Source organism: Gekko japonicus, unplaced genomic scaffold (assembly GCF_001447785.1).
Source record: "Gekko japonicus isolate JY-2015 unplaced genomic scaffold, Gekko_japonicus_V1.1 scaffold3948, whole genome shotgun sequence".
Lineage (NCBI taxonomy): Eukaryota > Metazoa > Chordata > Lepidosauria > Squamata > Gekkonidae > Gekko > Gekko japonicus.
Window position 1 is genome coordinate 73,160 of NW_015161528.1, and position 20,191 is coordinate 93,350.

General features: G+C 42.9%; 2 protein-coding genes across 3 annotated transcripts in view; one reads left to right on the plus strand and one right to left on the minus strand.

Annotated features, from left to right (window-relative positions):
* CP (ceruloplasmin (ferroxidase)) overlaps positions 1–4,901 on the plus strand; it is a 58,584-nt gene extending 53,683 nt beyond the window's left edge. Inside the window, exons 18-20 of one of the 2 annotated variants that reach the window (XM_015429264.1) lie at positions 754–916; positions 2,078–2,154; positions 4,801–4,901. In XM_015429264.1, coding sequence (XP_015284750.1) covers positions 754–916; positions 2,078–2,154; positions 4,801–4,893 — 333 coding nt within the window. In that variant the 3' untranslated portion in view covers positions 4,894–4,901. The remainder of the gene's footprint in view (positions 1–753; positions 917–2,077; positions 2,155–4,800) is intronic. The other variant, XM_015429265.1, reaches the window with a different exon arrangement.
* A 1,008-nt stretch (positions 4,902–5,909) lies between these two features.
* Positions 5,910–20,191, minus strand: part of HPS3 (Hermansky-Pudlak syndrome 3) — a 34,203-nt gene continuing 19,921 nt past the window's right edge. Inside the window, exons 10-17 of the mRNA XM_015429266.1 lie at positions 19,372–19,552; positions 17,487–17,717; positions 15,594–15,779; positions 13,056–13,244; positions 10,727–10,834; positions 8,023–8,229; positions 6,336–6,426; positions 5,910–6,059 (exon numbers count right to left, since the gene is read on the minus strand). Of these exons, the coding sequence (XP_015284752.1) occupies positions 5,932–6,059; positions 6,336–6,426; positions 8,023–8,229; positions 10,727–10,834; positions 13,056–13,244; positions 15,594–15,779; positions 17,487–17,717; positions 19,372–19,552 (1,321 nt within the window). The 3' untranslated portion in view covers positions 5,910–5,931. The remainder of the gene's footprint in view (positions 6,060–6,335; positions 6,427–8,022; positions 8,230–10,726; positions 10,835–13,055; positions 13,245–15,593; positions 15,780–17,486; positions 17,718–19,371; positions 19,553–20,191) is intronic.

The following is a 20,191-nucleotide window of genomic DNA, read 5'->3' on the forward strand; positions in this document are numbered from 1 at the left end:
GGATGCCAAGTTGACTCCAAGTCAACTGAATGGAGGAAGGTTTCAAATGCTGCCAAAACCACCAGCCCCCATAGTGTCATCTCTGATTAGCAGCAGCTCTGCAGAGATTTCAGTAAGATACTTTTCCTTGAACAGGCTCTCCAAGATCCATTTGACAATTGGGCCCGTGGCCTTATAAACACACAGCATGTGTTCTACCCTGAATTAGGGCCTTCTAAATTGTTGGCTTCCATAAACAAGCATGCTCATTGATCTTGTGACTACTGAGGTATCTTTTGACCCAGTGCTTCACTCTCAGCACAGTATGACCATGTGACTCTGGTAAGTGTCTTGATACCCTATATATCTACAAGTCTGTTGGTCTTGAGGTAGGACAGCAATTGCTGCTCAGTACCGAAAGGGGAAGGAAAGCAATACAGAGGTGGAGATGAAGGTTCACAGTCTTCAACCCCATTTTCCAAAATGTTTCAATGGTTATCACACTCCCTCTACACAGTTTTCACCTTTAGACTGGCAAGAAGTGGGATTGGCCCTTAATACAGATGACTGAATATGAAATTTAACGAATTATGAATGGGAGACAAAAAAATTCATTTGTATCTCTTTTTACTGGCAATTTTACATACTCATTATCATTCACACAATAAATAAAAAAATCTGGACCTGTTTTATTGGTCTTACCTGTTCCAATTAATTAGCAATTGCCTACTTGAATCATCACTGACACAGGATGCTTTTGTTTTGCCTTAAAAGCAAACCAGGACTTACCGAACAGATGTCTTTGATCTTTTCCCTGGGACATTTCAAACTGTTGAAATGTTCCCAAAGTATCCTGGGACATGGTTATTGCACTGCCATGTGACTGATCATATCCATGCAGGGATGGAGACTACCTACACAGTGCTCCCAAGAGAAGGTAAGGAATAACCAGTGGTTGAAAATGTTACATTCATCGTGGTATCCCTGTTCCACCTAACTGGGAAACAGTGGTAATAACCCTCAAATCAGAGTAGTTAAATGGGGGGGGGGGCGTTACGTTCATATAAGAAAGCTGGTACAGCTTCTAACCTCAGATTAGGAGCCCTTAATTTTGATATATATTTGTAAATGCTTTGTATACTTTTGTAAAGTAGTCTGATGACAGAGAGCATGTGGTGGTGGGCAAATTTTTCGAGCAGACTCGGCTGTGAGTTTGTGGATCTCCTCTGTGTTCTAACTCTGAATGCTTTTAAATTGGGTCTTTTAATCAGTTTTAATTCTTTAAACTGGATTATGATTTATGTCTTTGTAACTTAGCTGCTACCTTGTTGGCTGCCTTGAGCCCCAGGAGATAAAGTGGGATAGAAATGTCTTAAATAAATTCACGAAAGGTTTTCTCCAAAACTAAGAAGCAGAGATCAGTTTAGAGAAACAAATATCAGAACACCTGCACATTTGGAATTCCAGTAAGGCCAATAGGAAACATGCCAAAAACAAGGCAACCTGCTTTTTAAAAAGGGTTTCTGGCAGCCCACTGCCCAGTCCCTGCTGCCTGTGCCGAGGGCTTAGTAGATGGGGCAGGTCCATAGGAAAAGTGAATAAACCTTATCCCTTAAGCTTGATACCCCCCCCAAAACACCTAAACTGAAGCTAGTCTGTGAATGCGTTAAGATTTGGGAATAACATTTAGGGTTAAGAAAATACATAGACAAAGGATTAGAGTGGGAATCAAATGTACGGGGTGCTTGGAAATGGACACCAGGAAGGCCTTTTTCAGCATGCAGGGCATTATTCAACCGCATATGGTCAGGGAACAGCAGGGAACTTATAGAGCAGCTATGCCCGCCCTTGAGCTGGCTGCATTCTCACAGAGTAGCAGCTCTGACAGCACCAGGCATTTGTCTAGCAGCAGAGCCAGGCAAGCATAGGGCTGTGAGCCAAACCGAACGTGCGCTGAACAGCAGCTTGCCTGGTGCTAGATGTCATTTGTCAGGACAGACTTGCAGATGGACCTGTGTTTTCAAAGCCTGACTGCACAAAACTGGGCACCGGAGTGGCTCAAGGAGGGTGCCTTTTAAAAAACTTTCTTTCGCACCAGGCTCTTTAAGTAAGGAAGAACCACTCAATGGACAAAGTAGCTTCCATCACTCTAGCTTCCATGGCATCCTGTGCTTGGTAAGTCTACTCTACTATGCAGCCATGTCACTTCATATCTTTAAGTACAAAATATAGCTTCTGCATGGTCTTATATACAGGGAGGTGATAGACTTAATCCATGCAGTGAAAAAGGAGAACGCAACACAAATTGTGCTGCATTAGGTGTTATTGCATTGATGCAACAGCATCTGTGGTCACAATGAGTCCCCACAGTGGAAGGCTTTATTGCAATACTGCAATATTCAGGAATGATTCAGTTGGGTAGTGAGTCAAACTGAGTGGAGGGTCAACAATTAAAACTTAATGTATAAATAATGTGTAAAAATACATGTATTTATTTATAAAGAATTAAAAAACATATAGGGGCCCAATCATATCTCATGTAAAAATTCCAAAATCACATAAACACAAGGGCCAATGGACATGACCTGATGCGTTTCGGCCTGTTAGGGCCTTCCTTCAGAGGTCAAACACAATGAGGAACACATTGGTTTATATCATAATACATAATACGATTATACAGCATGGATACAAAATGGACCAGAAAGGGATTGCTGTAAAAAATAAAAAAACACATGAAAATAAATACACTGTTTATCTATCCATTTTATTATACGTATTTAATTTCACATGGCTTTTTATTTTTTACAGCAATTCCTTTCTGGTCTCTTTTGTATCCATGCTGTATACCGTATTTTTCGCTCCATAAGACGCGCCTAGTTTTTAGAGGAGGAAAACAGGAAAAAGTGCCTCATCTGCTGCTGTTCAGTGGGGAGAGAAGCCTATGCAAACCAGAATGATTCAAGAGGGCTCTTTTACACAGGCAATAGGGTTACACTGTACAAAAGACTTCACAAATTATTAGGGTACACCCAACACCTCCTGTCCACACATGCTTAAGGTAGGATAGCAGCTCAATATTTCATTAGCAGTGGTACTTAAGAATATCTGTTCCAGTGCAACAGAACAAAGTTTGAGTTTAGTGGCACCTTTAAGACCAACAAAGTTTATTCACATGAAAGCTAAGACCCAGAATTAAACTCTGTTGGTCTTAAAGGTGCCACTAAACTCAAACTTTGTTCTGTTGCACTCTTTGTGTTTATTGACTGTTAGCCTTTATTTAAGCTGGTTATAGCTTAAAAAAGAGAGGGGGGGAAGGAAGGAAGGAAGGCAGGAAGGAAGGAAGGGGATAGAAAGAAAGGGAAAGAAGGCAGGAAAGGGAAAGAAAGAAATTGGAGAAAGGAAAAGAAAGGGAGCAAAGAAAGGGGAAGAAAAAATGGGAAGGGACAGAAAATGAAAGCCTCTGTGTATGTTTGCTTTTTCCCCAAGCTCTGAATTACCCCACCAGCTGTTAAAAAGGAGCTAGGGGGGGAGAAGGCTGAACGGGGCTTGGAGATCCAAGCCCCTTTCAGCCTTCTCCCCCCCTCCCAATGAAACAGTCTGCTCTACCCTTAATTTCTGTGTGATTTAGTTTGGTCCTCTTGGAGCTCTTGGTTTACTTTGGTTTTTATATGCTTAATGGACCTGAGAACGTGTCCTTTCAAATGTAAGTCTTCAAGCCTTCCCATGGGCTCCCGTGGGCTTTGGGGGGGGGGGAAGAAGGCAGTATTCGCTTCATAAGACGCACACTTCCCCCCCACTTTTTTTTGGGGGGGGGGAAGTGCATCTTATAGAGTGAAAAATACAGTAATTGTATTCTATTATGTATTATAAGCCAATATGTTCCTCATTGTGTTTGACCTCTGAAGGCAGCCCTAACAGGCCAAAATGCATCAGGTCAAGTCCCTTGGCCCTTGTGTATATATGATTTTGGATTTTTAATATGAGGTGTGATTGGGCCCCTGAGAGCCAGTTTGGTGTAGTGGTTAAGTGCGTGGACTCTAATCTAGGAGAACCGGTGTTTGATTCCCCACTCCTCCACTTGTAGCTGCTGGATGACCTTGGGCAAGCCATAGTTCTGTCAGAGCTGTTCTTGAAAGAGCTCTCTCAGCCCCACCTACCCTACAGGGTGTCTGTTGTGTGGAGGAGAAGGGAAAGGAGATTGTAAGCTGCTCTGAGACTCCTTCAGGTAGTGAAGGGCAGGGTATAAACCCAATCTCTTCTTCTTTATATGTTTTTAAATTCGTTATAAATAAATACATGTATTTTTACATATTATTTATACATTAAGTTTTAATTGTTGGCCCTCTACTCAGTTTGACTTACCTTTTAAGGTTCTTGATCCTAGTTTTCAGGGTTAAGTTTGTTTCCCTTTTTTTGTTCATAGACAGTTAGGTAGTGACCAGTCCTTTCATGACTCGGAAGTTATTGCCATGGACAGGGATGTCATACCAATTCACAATTCTATTACTGTCTATTTTGTGAATGGGCTTAATATTGCTCACTAAACTCAGGATGCTAATTTGGGTGCCCCATGCACGCATATGTATAACAGGAGCCAGTGTGGCTGGGCTAAACCTCCCCCCCCCCCCCCCCCCAGACTAATGTTTCTAAAGCATTCAAACAAGGTGGTCAACTTCTGTTTTTCCATCTGTCCAAAATGACTGAGCCAATTAAATATGAACCAAAGTTTTACAATTGCAGTATAATGCATGCTTTAATACATGTCTCATCACACATGATTATTAGAACTCCTGCTTGGACTTTACTTTTTCTCATTTGCAGATGCTCACCATTTGTTCCCAGGTAGTGCTACAACTCAAAAGTGAGGGTGCTGCTACCTCCACTATAGTTCTCGCATCACCGAAAAACTTATAAAAACTAAAGCCCAGTGGCTGGGTAGAATACGCTATAAAAACATCCAATGCCAAGTGATTTTTTAAGTCTTTAAAAAACAAAAAACAAATACTCAATACAAATGGCGCGTCCAGCCCCTGAGAATTGTAACACCTCTGGTGGCCAGTATGCTTAAAAATGCTGAAGAATAAACCACCTTAGAAGATGCTTCCTTATGTACAGGACAGAGACTGGAGGCAGAATAAAACAATAGCACTTACCACCCTTTGTGCAAAAATCTGTGCAATACTCTTTGGTTCAAGTGATTGTCAGGAGGCAGAGGAAAAAAGAGGTCTGGTCTAATAATGCTTACGACAGCCTCAGTGGCGGGTTCTTGCGACTGAATGGGAGGGACGCCTCCTTAGAAATAACTCTTGAAGCAGGAACAAGCCACTATTGGATACAATCTGCTGCATGCTCACCCAGCTCACGTACTGCAAATCAGAGCTGTGTTTTCAGCAACTTACTGGTCCTTGGGTATGGAAAAGTTCCTGGCTGATGCCACTGAGCTATTCAGAAGTTTTGGTGGTTGGACATAACTGCACCGCACACTGATGGCTCAGAAAAATGGCTTTGTTTGCAATTGTATCCCTAGCGTGAGAGTGTATTTGGACCACCTACCTACTGAAAGATTTTGTCCAGCATTCTGCACAGTGTAAACAGCGTTCTAAAAAGCACTGGAAAGTAGTAACCACAATCAATGGAAATAAGGATGCTTTACAAATCTGCATCAAGGTTATGAGCATCCTTCATGTGAATTTCAAGCCACACCTGATCCAGGCCAAGAGTAAACCCTATACTCTTCCTGTATACACAAGGATATGTTAGAGTCGCACCCCTACATGTATCCTCAGCAATGTTGAAAGGTTTCCTCCAAACATAAGTGGCTTTTCTTCAAACTCTGAGCATCATGGGCCATTTTATTCACAATTGCTTTGCAAAAGAAAGGCCTTTTGGTCCAGTTCCTGGAAGGTGTTCTTGCCAAGGTTCTTGGAGGTCACACACTGCTTTTCATGGTGTTCAGGTCACTTGTCTCCTCCTGCTGCATTGAAGGAGGTGTGGCAGGAAAAAAGCTGCATGACCATCTTCGGGCAGAACGTTTAGGAAGTCCCTCAGTTCCAGTTTCATGGCGAGGACCGATAATGTTTCTGTAAGAAGTAGACCCACCCACACATACCCAGCCGGGTTAGCACAACACATTACCATGAAGATTCATTCCTACTAAGCTTTTAATAATCCCCCCCCCCAATATTGTGCTTAGGGAGATGGCTCACCCAGATGCACAGTCCCAGCATCCTATAATCCAACACAAGCACTGGAAGTTCCAGTCATCTGCAACATCCTCTGTACTTCAAAGGGCTTTTAAATGCATGGCAGAACACCATCAAATGCATAAAGCTGCAAAACAAACAAACATTCCTTACCTTTCAGAGAAGACAGGAGGACAGGATAGTTATTTCCGGCATATCTGGTTCTTCTGCAGAGCTCAGGAAGGAGTTTTTTCCACCACAGAGCCTATGTCACAAGAAAGTTCCAAAGAGAAAGTCAGTATTAGCAGTCATCAACAACTGCAATCCTATATGTGGCTACTTGAGAGAATATTCACACATGGACTCAATTCCAAAGTATACATATTGCATATGAACTCTCTCTACTGCTTAGTATGCAATTCAAAAAACCAAAACCAACATAGTAAAAACCAGAATCTTAAACAGAGAGTCTTGAATATTTTTGTCGTTGTTTATATCCTATGACAAGACTCTACAACTGATAAGAATATTTACTTTATTCATATCCTGGCCTTCTTCCGCAGTGGGGACTCAAACCCTGCAAGGCAGATTAGACTGAGAATATGACAGGCCCAAGGTCACCCAGGAAGCTTTTATGGAACAGTGATGGTTTGAACCTGGGTCTCTCAGATCCCAGTCCAACACTGTAACCCCTGAACCACGCTGGCTCTCTAGTTCCACTAAAGTTTCCAGAGGGGGGGAAAGCAAGACCACTTGGGTAATGGCAGAATCATTTCATGAAGACAGATAGAAAGCATGACAAGGAAAGCTGGATTCCAAGTCCTGCATAGATTATGTGTCCTGGAAACCTTCCTCCACTAACACTTCTGAGATCCATAGATCTTACCAACATCTGTTCTTAGTTTTGAGAGCTTAAAAACCTGCTTCCCACCCCTTACATTTAGGAAGCCAAATTCAACATTCAGTTACTGAATCTCACACCTGCGCTATGTATGCTTATAGGCTGGCCTACAACTGGTGCAGATGGAACAAGATATCCATCAATAATAAAGGCAACCGTTGGCACATATGTGAACTATGTCACTTTCTAAGACATCAGGAGTTTTATTGGCTTGAAACAAAAAAATGCTGTGGCACCTTGATGACTGAAGTCAGAATTAATGTACTGTGCAAAGAGCACCTCTCCAATTCAAAGCTTTAAGTGGTGCAAGACCTTCGGTAGATTCCATGTCACTGGATACTACACTATAGTAATTGTTCATGGCCTCCATTTTCCTGTCTGGACAGGAATGTCTGGGAGGTGTATGATTACAATAGTTCAGTATCCAATGACACGTGGATTTTAACTAAAGGCACCAGGCACCGCTTAAAGCTTTGAACACTGCAACACACAACAGCATTTGGATCTAGCCTTCCTCTTTGCTCCTGGAGTCAAGCTCCTCACCAGCTGCATTCCCTCGTGATGTGACAAACACATGCGCTCCCTTCCATGCCTCTGTGTGGCCATTTAGCTGAAACTTAGGTTCCCAAACTTGTTTCCAGGGGACATCTACTTCGGCTTTCACTGGACGATTGTGGTGTGTGCTTTTGTTTGTTTTCAGAAATAAGACTGGCTTCAAGGTGTTCTGGGAAGTACACCTATTTCACACAACCTTCAGTGCATCTTTCATACCCATGAGCATTCAGAAACCCCCCCTGAAAAAGTAGGTTTATGTCTACTGAAAGCACAAGTTTGTTAAATGTCCTGAAGTAACTCGCCCTGTTTCTCAGAACGCAAACCTGCTGTGGTCCCTGGGTATAGGTTAATCAACAAAGGCAATGGAGAACAAAGCAAAGGCTGAAATCAAGTACCACAGCTTACCTGATGCTCATCTTTCAACTCATGCTGGGCATAAGGGATGACTGTTTCAGGGCACCTCTCCAAGAGCCTGTTGATGGCTGTCTCGTACTGCCCTAACCGTGTATTGCAAAGAATATGGATGCTTAGACCAGAAATGGTGTCGTCGGGAAGGGTTTCCAGAAATGACAGAATACACGTTATATCGATGTGTGGGCTGCATAAGAGAGACTGAAAAAAGATAGCAAAAATGACCGGGCATGTGTGACAAGAGGGGGGAAACAACTATAGAACTTTATTTATTTAGCAATCAAGTCAAGCTGCCTTCTGGTGACCCCTAGTGGGGCTTGAAGGCAATGGGTATTCAGAGGTGGCTTGCCATTGCCTGCCTCTGCCTCCTGACCCTGGTATTCCTTGGAGGTCTCCCATCCAAATACTGGCCAAGGTGGCCCTGTTTAGCTTCCGAGATCTGATGAGATCAGGCCTGCCTGAGCTATCCAGGTCAGGAAAAACTACAGAGCTTTAGAAATTAAACTCACAATGCAGTTATCACCGAGGGACAAAATAATCAGTTTTTAAGATGTAAAACAGATGAAATTAACAAAACCAGGTTTGCGGTGGATTAAAACCGCAAATGAACAACACTCACCACGATGAATAAAACCTTAATGTATTCTACCAAAAGTATACATGTATCCAATAGTACATTACATTAACAATTCTAATTTACAGGTTTTCACCCATGTATTTGAGGATCTTGCAACTATATAAATTATTTTCTAACTGAAATCCTTACAATAATAAATTGTAACACAGTATTTATGGGGTATGTTTACAATCCAGTATTCTGTAGTTACTCTCTTTTGAATTGTACACAATCTTCTTGTGAATAAATTCTCACTAACAATAAATTCTGAGATATGATACTTCAACGTGTCTCAGCTGTATCCAAACAGTGATCAGTTCACTCAAAGTGAGTGTGGGCTACTGCCAACTGTTGCGTCAGACAGGTAAAGTAGGACTAACAATCCGATCAACAAGATAAGAAGATGCAATAAGAAGTTGCAAAGGTACAGTGAGCTAACCTCCATAAGAAGGAGAACGCTGCAAATACAGGTTCTGCATTTGGCTTGTTCACAGTAAGCCTGAAGGCAGCTGCACCATGACTGATCTTACCCAGGGGAAAAACCGGGGAAACAATTTGTCACACCTGTGCTTGTCTATATTATTTCAACCACCTAGTTTAGAGTTCAATGGAAGTCTTAATCTCTGCAAAACAACAGCACCAAAAATAAATTTGTGTGAGTGAGAATTTTACATATATTAGAAGGAAGAGGAAGATGAAGAAACAAATTGGTGCAGAGGGGAAAAGAATCTTTAATAATTGTACAGCCTCTATGCATTTTGCATGCAGCTTTGTCAGGGAATTTACTTTTTATTTATTAATTTTGGCTTGTATTCCACCCTCTCCATGAGCAGGCTCAGAGTGGATCACAACAACAAGTCCACAATAGGAATTAAAACATTTCACAATAAATAGTTAAAAACAAAAACTATGAGCCAAGGGCAGATAGCACTGCAGTTCAACACAATAGTGTTTCAGATTCTTTTTAGTTCAGTTCCCATACATACACTTAAATACTCCGTCAGTGATAACTGCATTGTGAGTTTAATTTTTAAACAGCAAGTATATGTACAGGGTCTGAACGAAAAAGAATCTTAAAGTAGATTCTTCCTGATGAAGCCACGTGCAAAAAGTGTAGGGGTTGTACAATTATTAAAGATTCTTTTCCCTCTGCACCAATTTGTTTCTTCAGCTTTGAAAATTTTACATAAACAAGTACTCAACTAGTGGTAGCTCCTCTTTGAAGGGAGGAGTTTCGCTTGCAGCCTTTTCAGCCTGATACTAAGCCTGCTTACATCAGTCAGGTATTTGTCCCTGGGTCTTATTTTCAGGGAGTTGCACTTAAGGAATGCAGTTGTACAAAGGCCGAAAGAGACTAGAAGTTTCTGCTTCAGTTCAGTGGAAACACAGAGACATAGAGCTGGAAGGGATCCCAATGGTCATCTAGTCCAACCCAATGCACAATGAAGGGAAATTTACAGCTACCCCCCCTCCCCCGCTCTCCCAGTGACCCCTGCCCTAGGCCCAGAAGAAGCTGCTGCTCCTTTTATATATTAGTTGCATTTCTCAAGCAATTTCTTGTACTTGTCAAGTAGGGGGAAATAAAAATTGGAATGATACTTTAAAATCAGAGTTTACACATATGATGTTTTAGAACATCCACGTCGTATGCCTTTGAAAACTGCCACTAACCCACTTAATTCATCACACGTCTTCTGGCCATTTAAGAGTCAGCTAGGACTCTTACAGGACGCCAAGTTCAGCTCATCAGCATGGCCTCCCCAGCTTCCCATGAGAAACAAGTTGTGTGTCTAATCTTCTTGTCACACAAGCCGATCCCATCCCTCTGTCTTGCAGACACCGGGGCTTGGTTTAAAGAAGAAATCAATTGTGAGACTTGCAGGTGCTTAGTTAGCACCCCAAAGGTCTGCAGCCAAGGCAGGCGTTACACTGGTGTGCCAAATGTGCGTAGCTGCTTTGGGTGGGAAACAGCTCTGTTCAGGTGCTGTGTGACTGAAAAGCCTCACCACACAGTAATCCTCTATTTGTGTGGTGACTGAGAGAATAAACCACAGAGAAGAAGATGGAAGTAAGAAGTCATACCTGTAATTTTGAAAGGTCTTCAGAAGAGTTCTGTTCTGAAGGAGGTGCTAATGACATCATGAATGAAACCCATGGAAAAATAAGCCCATAATGACAACAGGAATTTACCTGTGGGGGGGAAAAGGATAAAAGAAACTTACAGAGACTTTCCTGTATTATATGTAATTTGAAGTTTCTTTTCCAAATCCCACTTAAAAATTATTCCAATGAAGCAAATTAAATTGAAGACAACAAAAATAGAACTGTTATGTAGAGTTTGATGCAAGCCCCTCCTCAGTCAGAAAAGTTTCTGAAGTAATTCAGTGGGGATGAAAGCCTTGGGATTTCAAGCACTCTTGAAATTGACCTTTTATACAGTACTCTGAAAATGAGCCACTTTGTTTCTTAACAGCGTCTGGATGCTCTGATCTCCAGCAGCAAGTACGAGGACAGCTGCAGAGTGTCTCACCCTAGAGGTGGACTGCTTTTTACAGGGGCACTGGGGACTAGTGAAGCAAATGCCGGTATTGGTGCTGGCCATTTTGAATCCCAGACCCAATACAAGTAGTAGAAAAGAGCAAGAGTCCAGTAGCACCTTAAAGATCTATCTGAAGAAGTGAGCAGCGACCCATAAAAGCTCATACCCTGCCACAAATGTTGTTAGTCTGCTACTGGACTCTTGCTTCTTTCTGCTGCTACAGATAGACTAACATGGCTACCCATCTTGATCTATTCCCAATACAAGTAAAAACAGCAGGCTACTCTGAGTCTCTTCAAGAAAGGCAGACCAAAAATGAAGCTAACACAGATGAAGGTTTTGGTTCAACTTCCACTTCCATTCCCAATTTATGCAAAGCTAAATTTAAGGTGAAGTAATGCTTTTTTTAAAAAAATAGGGGCTGTGGTGCCTCAGTGGTTAAGACGCTGAACTGCAGACCAGAAGGTCAGTAGTTCAGCAGTTCGAGACCCGAGTGTGCCGCATGACGGAGTGAGCTCCCGTCTCTGGTCCCAGCTCCTGCCAACCTAGCAGTTCGAAAGCAAGAAATTGCAAGTAGATAAACCGCTTTGGTCGGAAGGTAACAGCGTTACATGTACCTTGGCGTTTAGTCATGCCGGCCACATGACCATGGAAACGTCTTTGGACGGCGCTGGCTCTTTGGCTTGGAAACGGAGATGAGCACCGTACCCCTAGCTTTCGAGCAAGGGAAACCTTTACCTTTAATGCTTTTTACACTGCTCAGCCCTCCAGGTTAGTTGTGGTTTGTATTTAGAACATTTAAAAAATTCTTACTTTCCTTAGTTCCTCTGTAAAGGTACAATAATAAGGGGGGGAAACCTATATTAGAACTATTCATTGGGAGTTTTGTCCTTTACATGGACAATTATTAAGGACAAAGGCTCTGTGTATGCTGTGCTCCTGAATATACATTACACAAACATAGGACTGAGCAACTTAGTGCTTCTTTTGATTGCAGCTTGCAGTCAGATAAAAGCAATTTTCTAGCCCCTGTGGTCTGCAAAATCAAGCCTGAAAAGTACAATAACAAAAGCAACAACAAAAAAGTATGAGCAATGCCTGGTGTCAATGCACTTAGTCAAAACCTAAATGTAAGCAATGCCGTGTTTTGCATGAGCAAGGATAATGTTTGGGAGCACAAATCCTTATCTTTCTTCATCATCAGAAGAAACAAATATTATATAAAAATGAGCATATTCTGGTTTTCGTCACTTTCTTTGCAACTTGAGATGGTCACCTGCGTACCGTGCCCTGGTGAGAAGCAGGGAGAAAGAGGACTACATGTGGGAAATGCATGCAGACCTTTGACCTCTAAGCCAAGGAGGGCTGGGGAATGTATTCCCCTGAACCTTTAAGTATCTCCTCCTGCATGCAGCTGCCCATCTAGAAGAATCATAGAATCAGAGTTGGGAGGGACTGCACTATGCAGGAAATTCACAAATACCTCCCCACCCCCAGTGACCCGTCACATGCCCAGAAGATGGCAAAAAACAGACAAACAAAAAACAACCCACCTCCAGGATCCCTGGCCAAACTGGCCTGGAGAAAAACTGCTTCCTGAGGAGGAGGAGGGATTGCACCCACAATTTGCCGGATTTGTTTGATAGAATTCAGTTTTCCTTGACAAAAAATCTGGAGAGCTTTTAAAAAGCATTTATTTAAATATCCAGGTTTTTCCCCTCTGAAGAAAGCTGATGCACTTGCAGATTATTTGTTTCAGATGACAGCATGGGTTCAGTGCAGATTCAAACATCAGTGCAGGAGGGGCATGAATAAGAACCCTACGGCTTTTGATAAGCATTTGCAGGTAGTTCAATACAAATGGCACCTTACCAGATCTTCTGTGGTTTTCAGCGGTTTAGTATCGGGTAACTCCTTCCTACACAGCCTCCAAACATACTGAGAAGCAAGTTTAAAATGCAGTTTCTGCACAACTTCTTCCTGGAAGCAAGCTACCAGGAGAGCTTCCCAGAAGTCCACTAAGAGCTGGGGAACACTGTCTCCATCCTTGGCACTCAGCATCTGCTTTCCAAAGTAGTAGAAAGGAAAAAAGACATCAAGGAGTTGCTCCCAGAAGAACATTTAACCCGTTCTTGTAAATAAAACAGAGCACAGGGATAGCGCACTACAAAACAGGAGGGGGTGGGGGAAACACAAATCTAACAGGTGCAGGATATAGAAGGATTTATTCCAGTGGCTTGGGTCCTGATACAAATCTTCCCTTGTCAGCAGCGCACAACCTCTATGCTTTCCTGCCCCCTCCTGCTGCATGCAGTGCAAAAGACCCCTCAAAACACTGCTCCTGAGAGACAGAGGACCCCCCCCCACACACACACACCTGGAAGAGCAAGAATGGGAAGTTGGAGGAGGGATGAACTGGCAACCCCCCCACCTTTGCTCATGGAAATGATCCGTGTGATCCAGCCCCATGTGTAGATCCCAATGCAGTCTGATTAATTCTAACAGGGTGTTGAGAAATGGACTAATTTATGGTTTTATATCTGCTTACACACACAACACATGGACTGTGCACACACCTATATACCATAGACCTAGAGGAAGCTGTTTGCATCTCCTACTGTGAGAGATTTCACATAGGGAACACTTGCCTGCATTTCATGTTAATGTAGTCTGCACACATTCAGCTCAAAGCCTTATGGGAAGAAGAAGCACATGTTAGCCATTGTTGGCAGAGGCAACAACCAAGGAGAAGAAATTCCCCCATTGCTGAGGAGACTAGATGCCATGCAGAACATGGACCTGATCTGCATCTGAATTGCCGTTTCCTGTTGATGGTGACTTGTCTGCCTGGTGAAGCCAAGATCCATCTACACATCAAGGAAGGCACAGGAAGCCGAGACTTCACACCTGGCCAGATGGTGTTCCATGAGATAGAGTGTAGAGTTTCAAATATTGCCCAACCCATAGAATACCTGCCCCTTTCTACTTGCACCAATGAGGGAGGTCATGGGATGGACTTGTAAGTAGGTGGGATTACAGTTTGGCAAGGTGCCACCCACCTGGAGATTCAACTATAAAAGTAAAGACCAAACTTTAGGTCTTTGCTAGCCATATCCCTTCTCAACGTCCTCCGTCTTCTTTTCTACCCCTAAAGTCCAGCTCTATCAAACAACCCTTTGGCCATCCTAGATCTCTTGGACTGCAGCCAAAGAGATCCATACTTTGCTGGCTGGTTCTAGCAAGTGTGATTTAGTTAACACCCCTAGGTATTACTTTCTTCCCCTATCTTACATTGCATCAGACAAGACTTCAGGAACAGGCAAGTATAAACCGATACCTACCTACCGCTAAGTAAATGAGAAACTATCTTGATATCTTTCTGTAACTCTAAAGGAACTTGATTGTATGTGAATGTGAGACTGATTTTGTGTGTATGTGATTTCGATATTGCTCAGTAAAAAGACAATTTGTTTTGGAAAAACACCAGTCTCGTCTCCATCACTGGTACTCTCTAGGGCTGGCAGAACCTCCGTAAACTTTGGCAAATTTAGTTAGCCATCTGCTGTAAATAAAGCGATTGGCATAACAAGGGGAATATAACCCCCTTGTGGCAGACAATTGCAAAAATGCTGTTATCAGCTCTTTCATGAGATCAAGATTGAAATGAAGCGGGATTGACAATTCGGAATAAAGTCTTTGTCTCCTGCTCCTATTAGATTTTTGTCTTATTTAAACTGTGGTTGATGTTCAGCATATCTTGTTTATGCAAATGGATCCCATTATATTTGGATCACCAGGGAGAGCTTAATTACACACTTGAATCAATGTACCGAGCACAGCTCAAAGAAGACCCGACTTATGCCAAGTATGAATCTGCACAGACCACCTTATCATGCAAACCAGGTCAAACAACTCTCATAATGGCAATGAGATTTCTTCCATTCTCCACAATCATGGGAATGGCTGCCACCAGAACTGCAAACACTGTATTCACATATCAGGTGTCCATGTTCATGAGGACATAATGAGGAATGGTTAGGCACAGCTTGTCCAGAGAGAAGTACCACAGTGCGCGCCAATCCAAGGCACTAGATCTTGGGTTCTGTATGAGACGAATACAGTCATGCTTGAAGCAGGGAATCTTCCAACCCCCCCCAAAAGATGGGTTTTCCCTGGGTTGCTAAAGCTTGAGAGCCACTACAATCGAGAGTCAGCTCTTTTGGTTAAACTCCAAAGGTGAGTTTCTGCATTCACTGAAGTTACCCTCTTGCTATTTCAGGACTTGTATGAGAAGAATGACTCAAACTTTTTATGTAGCTTCTTGTCCTCTAATTATGAAGTCAAGGAATGGGAACTATGCTATTTTGGAAGTTCCAACTATAAAAGCAGCAAAAATGCCTAGTAGCTGACCTTGATGTAAGAGTCTGCTTCTTCCAATTCCATTTTACTGTTCTCATGTAAAGCCAGTACTGAAGCCACAAGAAATCCAGGTCTCGTCTCCCGCAGGTAGACGGCGAGTTCAGTTGGGCTAATCTGCCCTTTAATTTGCTGCCTCAGGAGTCTTGGTTCCACAATAAAACCACACACCAGGATCATCTGCAGACAAACAACAACAACAACAAAAGTAAAAAGCTGTGCTAGATTTTGGCTTCTATAAAAGCTGATTTGAACAATCAGCCTGGATTTCCTTTCAATAAATATGAAACATCAAATGCCTGGATTTCCTTTCAATAAATATGTAAATAAAGTCCTTGAAAGGACTCCCATTGCAGGGAACAGATTCAATTCATAAGAGATGTTACACATTTATTTGGCCATTGGTATTCTCAAAACAAGTTTAAAGGACCCAAAGGTCAATCAGCTCTGAGTTTATTACTACAATCAACATCTAGACTGTTTACATTCCTTGAGAATCTGAGGTCTTTCCAAGTACATTTCCCCACATTCCCTTGTTTTCAGTGCCTTGATTCAGAACTCTTACCCATAGCAGCCCCTGATCCAGAAACCCTCTATGTGTGAAGTTGTGCAGGAGAAGGGCTGTTTGGGGAAGATGCAAAGGCTTCTCTGTGTGTGGGGCTCTCTCTACATACTTTCCTGGATTGTGGCTGCAGCAGGAGTAGACAGAAAAGAGACCAAAGTCTACTAGTGGTGAATAATGGCCAGTTTTCACTATAGACCACTGAGCACTGGCTGGTTGCTTCAGTTTTTGAAAAGAACGCTGGACTAAGAATGCTGATTCACCAAGGCATCCCTTATGTTCCCAGATTTACTTAACAGAGATTAAATTGACCCTGAGAAGGAGTCATGACTATTCACTCCTGCTTTGTATGTTTAAAACATAGGAAAAGACTGGGGAGGAGGGAGGGAGAGAAGAAATCACGCAAGACCGAAGTCAGCCCATTTCTTCAACAGAACTGGTCACTGACATATCTAAGGTTATATCCATCTCTATTTATTTATGTTATTTATACTCCAACTCTCTCACTGTGACTCAAGGTGGATTACACAACAAGACAGGACATTCAATAAACAGTGAAATAGGATCTGGGTTGTAGGTCAGTAGAGATGAAACTTTCCTTATTTCTTAAGCACAAATCAGGAACAGGTCTGTGTTTCTCCCTTCTCCCTTGGGAGCAGTATTTTCCCTGCTAACTATTAGATTAGAGTCCAGTAGCAACTCAAGAGATCAACAAGAGTGTCTGGGTATAAGCTTTCAAGAGTAAAAGGCCCTTCGTCAGATACAAGTAGGAATGGAGACCTCTGAATCTTTTTATCCCAGTCAGAAGGCAGGAGGAGTGTTATAAAGAATGCCTGTAAAAGATGCGAAGGTACAATTAGTTTGACTGCAGCAGAGGGGAATGGCTTGGAGGCAGAAGATTAACATCTGTAATGACGTTAGAATCCTATGTCCCTATTCAGCGGGGGGGGGGGGGGGAGTCCACTGTTCTGAACATGTGAATTAACTTTACAAGCATTCTTTACAACACTCTTCCCACCTCCTGACAGGGATAAAAAGACTTAGAGACCTCCATTGTGTCTGATGAAGGGAGTTTTGACTCTCAAAACCTTAGTCACAGACAGACAACACAATACCCAGACAATGTTGCGCTTCCAGGGAGCAGGAGAAAAGTGGCTGGAGGCTAAAACCAAAAAAGGCTCCCAAGGACTCTTTAACAACCGTGAAGCGGTAACAGAATGCCCTTCAAGACACAAGCGCTGGCTCCCTCTGTTGGGAATCGCTCTGCATAGAGGGCTCAAGCCTCAGTTCAAGAAGGTGAAGGGTCTGTTATCCGTGGCCTCTACCTCTGTATAGCTGTCCAGCTCCTTTTGGCATCTGATTCGATCTCCCATCTTCAGAGCCAGAGAAGCCTTGCAGAGGGTCACCACCACCGACGGCACCACCATTTCCACCTTCTCCAGATGGTCCATCGCCATTTTAGGACACATGTTTTTGGTGCACGGGCTGCAGACAACGTGGGGCATCTGGTTAGGCTCTGCCAGGTAGAAGATTTGGAGCACTTTTGCTGCCAAGTCCTGGTAAAATTAAAGCAGCACAGAGAGTTATCACCAACAAAGTTTTCGTTTTGAACACAAGCGCCCTCTCCTCTAAATTATTCTGAGCAATTCAACCAAAGCTCTTTAGGGGTAGCACCTGTGCAACAGGCACAAAACAAAACACACACATGCATTCAAAAAGAGAGCCCATTTATTAGGCTCAGTAGAGCTGGGGATTGTCAGGGGGAAAAAACAACCTTAAAATGGGATACTTTTGACAGAGGAGTTCTGCACAAAAGCCTCCTTTCATCATCTAGTTACTGGGGAGCCACAAGCAATGCTCCCTCTAAGACAGTGGTGGCGAACCTATGGCACAGGTGCCAGAGGTGGCACTCAGAGCCCTCTCTGTGGGCACGCGTGCCATCGCCCCAGCCAGGCCCAGACCATCATTAAAGTGTCAAATTCTCTGCCAAATAATTTTAAGTAAATGAAAGCATTTGGGATTGCTTTCCTTACTATGTTTGGATCATTTTAAGTTAATGTATGAGTTGTTTTTTCTAAAGTAAAACCTCAGTATTCAGGTTAAATTGCCGTGTTGGCACTTTGCGATAAATAAGTGGGTTTTGGGTCGCAGTTTGGGCACTCAGTCTCTAAAAGGTTCACCATCCCTGCTCTGGAGCCATCCTTCCTGAGCGAAGACAAAAATGTGTGAGCTGGAGGCTAAAGAACTGTGAACTAGTTCACCCTCAGCTTAGAGGGAACACTGGTCGTAGGTAAGTCACTCTCAGCTTTACAGGATATGGTGCACTAACCCTTTCCACATGTACAGTATTTAACAGTTATAAAGCTTTTATTCTTAACTGCTCAAAGCAGTCCACACACATTATCTCTGCAGTCTTTAGAGTAGGATGGTATTATCACCACTTTACAGCTAGGACAGGCTTACCTTAGCTATCCTGCACTCTTCCAACTCATAATGCAGATGAGATTTTGAATTGGGGACTTTAGACTTGTGTAATGCGTGAGGCAAGAACTACAACTAGAAGTACGTGTAACAAATCAGCACCTGTAAAGTGCCAAGTCACAGCCAATTTATGGCAGTGCAGTAGGGTTTTCAAGGCAAGGAGACATTCAGTGCTGGTCTGCCATGGCCTTCCTCTGCATAGTCACCCTGGACTTCCGTGGTGGTCTCCCATTCAAGGACTAGTCAGTGCTGACCCTGCTTAGCTTCTGAGATCTGATGAAATTGGGCTAGCCTCAGCCATCCAGGTCACAGAAGGGGTCTATGCACCTTAGTATTTTAAACATTTAGGTCAGTCCTGGAAAATGGACTGAAACTTCTTTTACTATCTCGTAGAGAGAAAAGGCGTGCAATTGTGAAACAAATATAAATGTAAATGGAGGTTTCCAAAATTTAAAAAACAAATCAGATCAGAAGCTAATGTTTGGACAACTTTCATAGTCACAAATTGAACTGATTCCTGTGAAACACACAGCAGCCAGGTGCCTGATGCCTGTCTTGTAAGCTGCGCTCTGGAAACACGCTGTGACAAAGATAACACAGCCCTGATCTTCTGAATCACATGAATGTTCACACAAATGGGCCACTCCGGAAGTAAGAAAGTAGTGGAACACAAGCAGGCCACTTCTCATGGAGGAAAAAACAGTGAGAAAAGAAAATCTATGTACTTACTTCACTCAGCTCCTCATTGGTGTCTTCATAAAGGACATGCTGCAAGTAAAATATAAACCCCTTTCCATACTTGTGTGCTTCATTCTCAGAGCTCAAATCTACCCTCTTCAAAATGTCAGCCATGGATAGACCAGACATCTTGTAGTAAGGCAGCGCAAGGTGGAAATCTTTGGTATCAAACCTGGAAGTACAGAAGTCAGTGAACAAACAGAGATAGACAGCAAAGTACTTTCGCTAGAAAAGCAAGTGATGTATAAAGAGGCTTCTAAGTATCAGACTCGTTCTCACAATTTTCAAGCTATTGAACTAAAAAGCTCTTGCAACATAGGAAGCTTCTAGTAGTATTTTTAAGCAGCTTTCAGGCATGCAGCGGCCCAATTCAGATTTCCTCAACAGGGTGAACAGCAAATCCTTGGGGTCAGGGGCGTAGACTTTTCAATTTCCCGGGGGGGGGCTGGGGCTGGGCCAGAGGCATTGCTAAGTCATTAAAAGAACTGGGACCCAATGACATCATACGGAGGAGCTAGTGATATCACAGGCATGGTTACTATCTATGGAGGTGGACCCATGTGGGATTTAGGGATGGGCTCCCCAATGGGCCTGGGCCAGAGGCACAAGACAGTGGTAGAACCTCCTAACAATGGACAATATTGTAGGTAGTGGGTGTATAACAATCTATGTTCAAGAGAGACAGAGAGACTGTGTTGCCATTTTAGCCTAGTCCCATGTAATATGAAACCCACTGAATTCTTCATTTATTATGATGACCAGCACGCCGGCGGGGTTAAATAGTTGCCCAGAAGCCCGGCGGGAAGTTCTG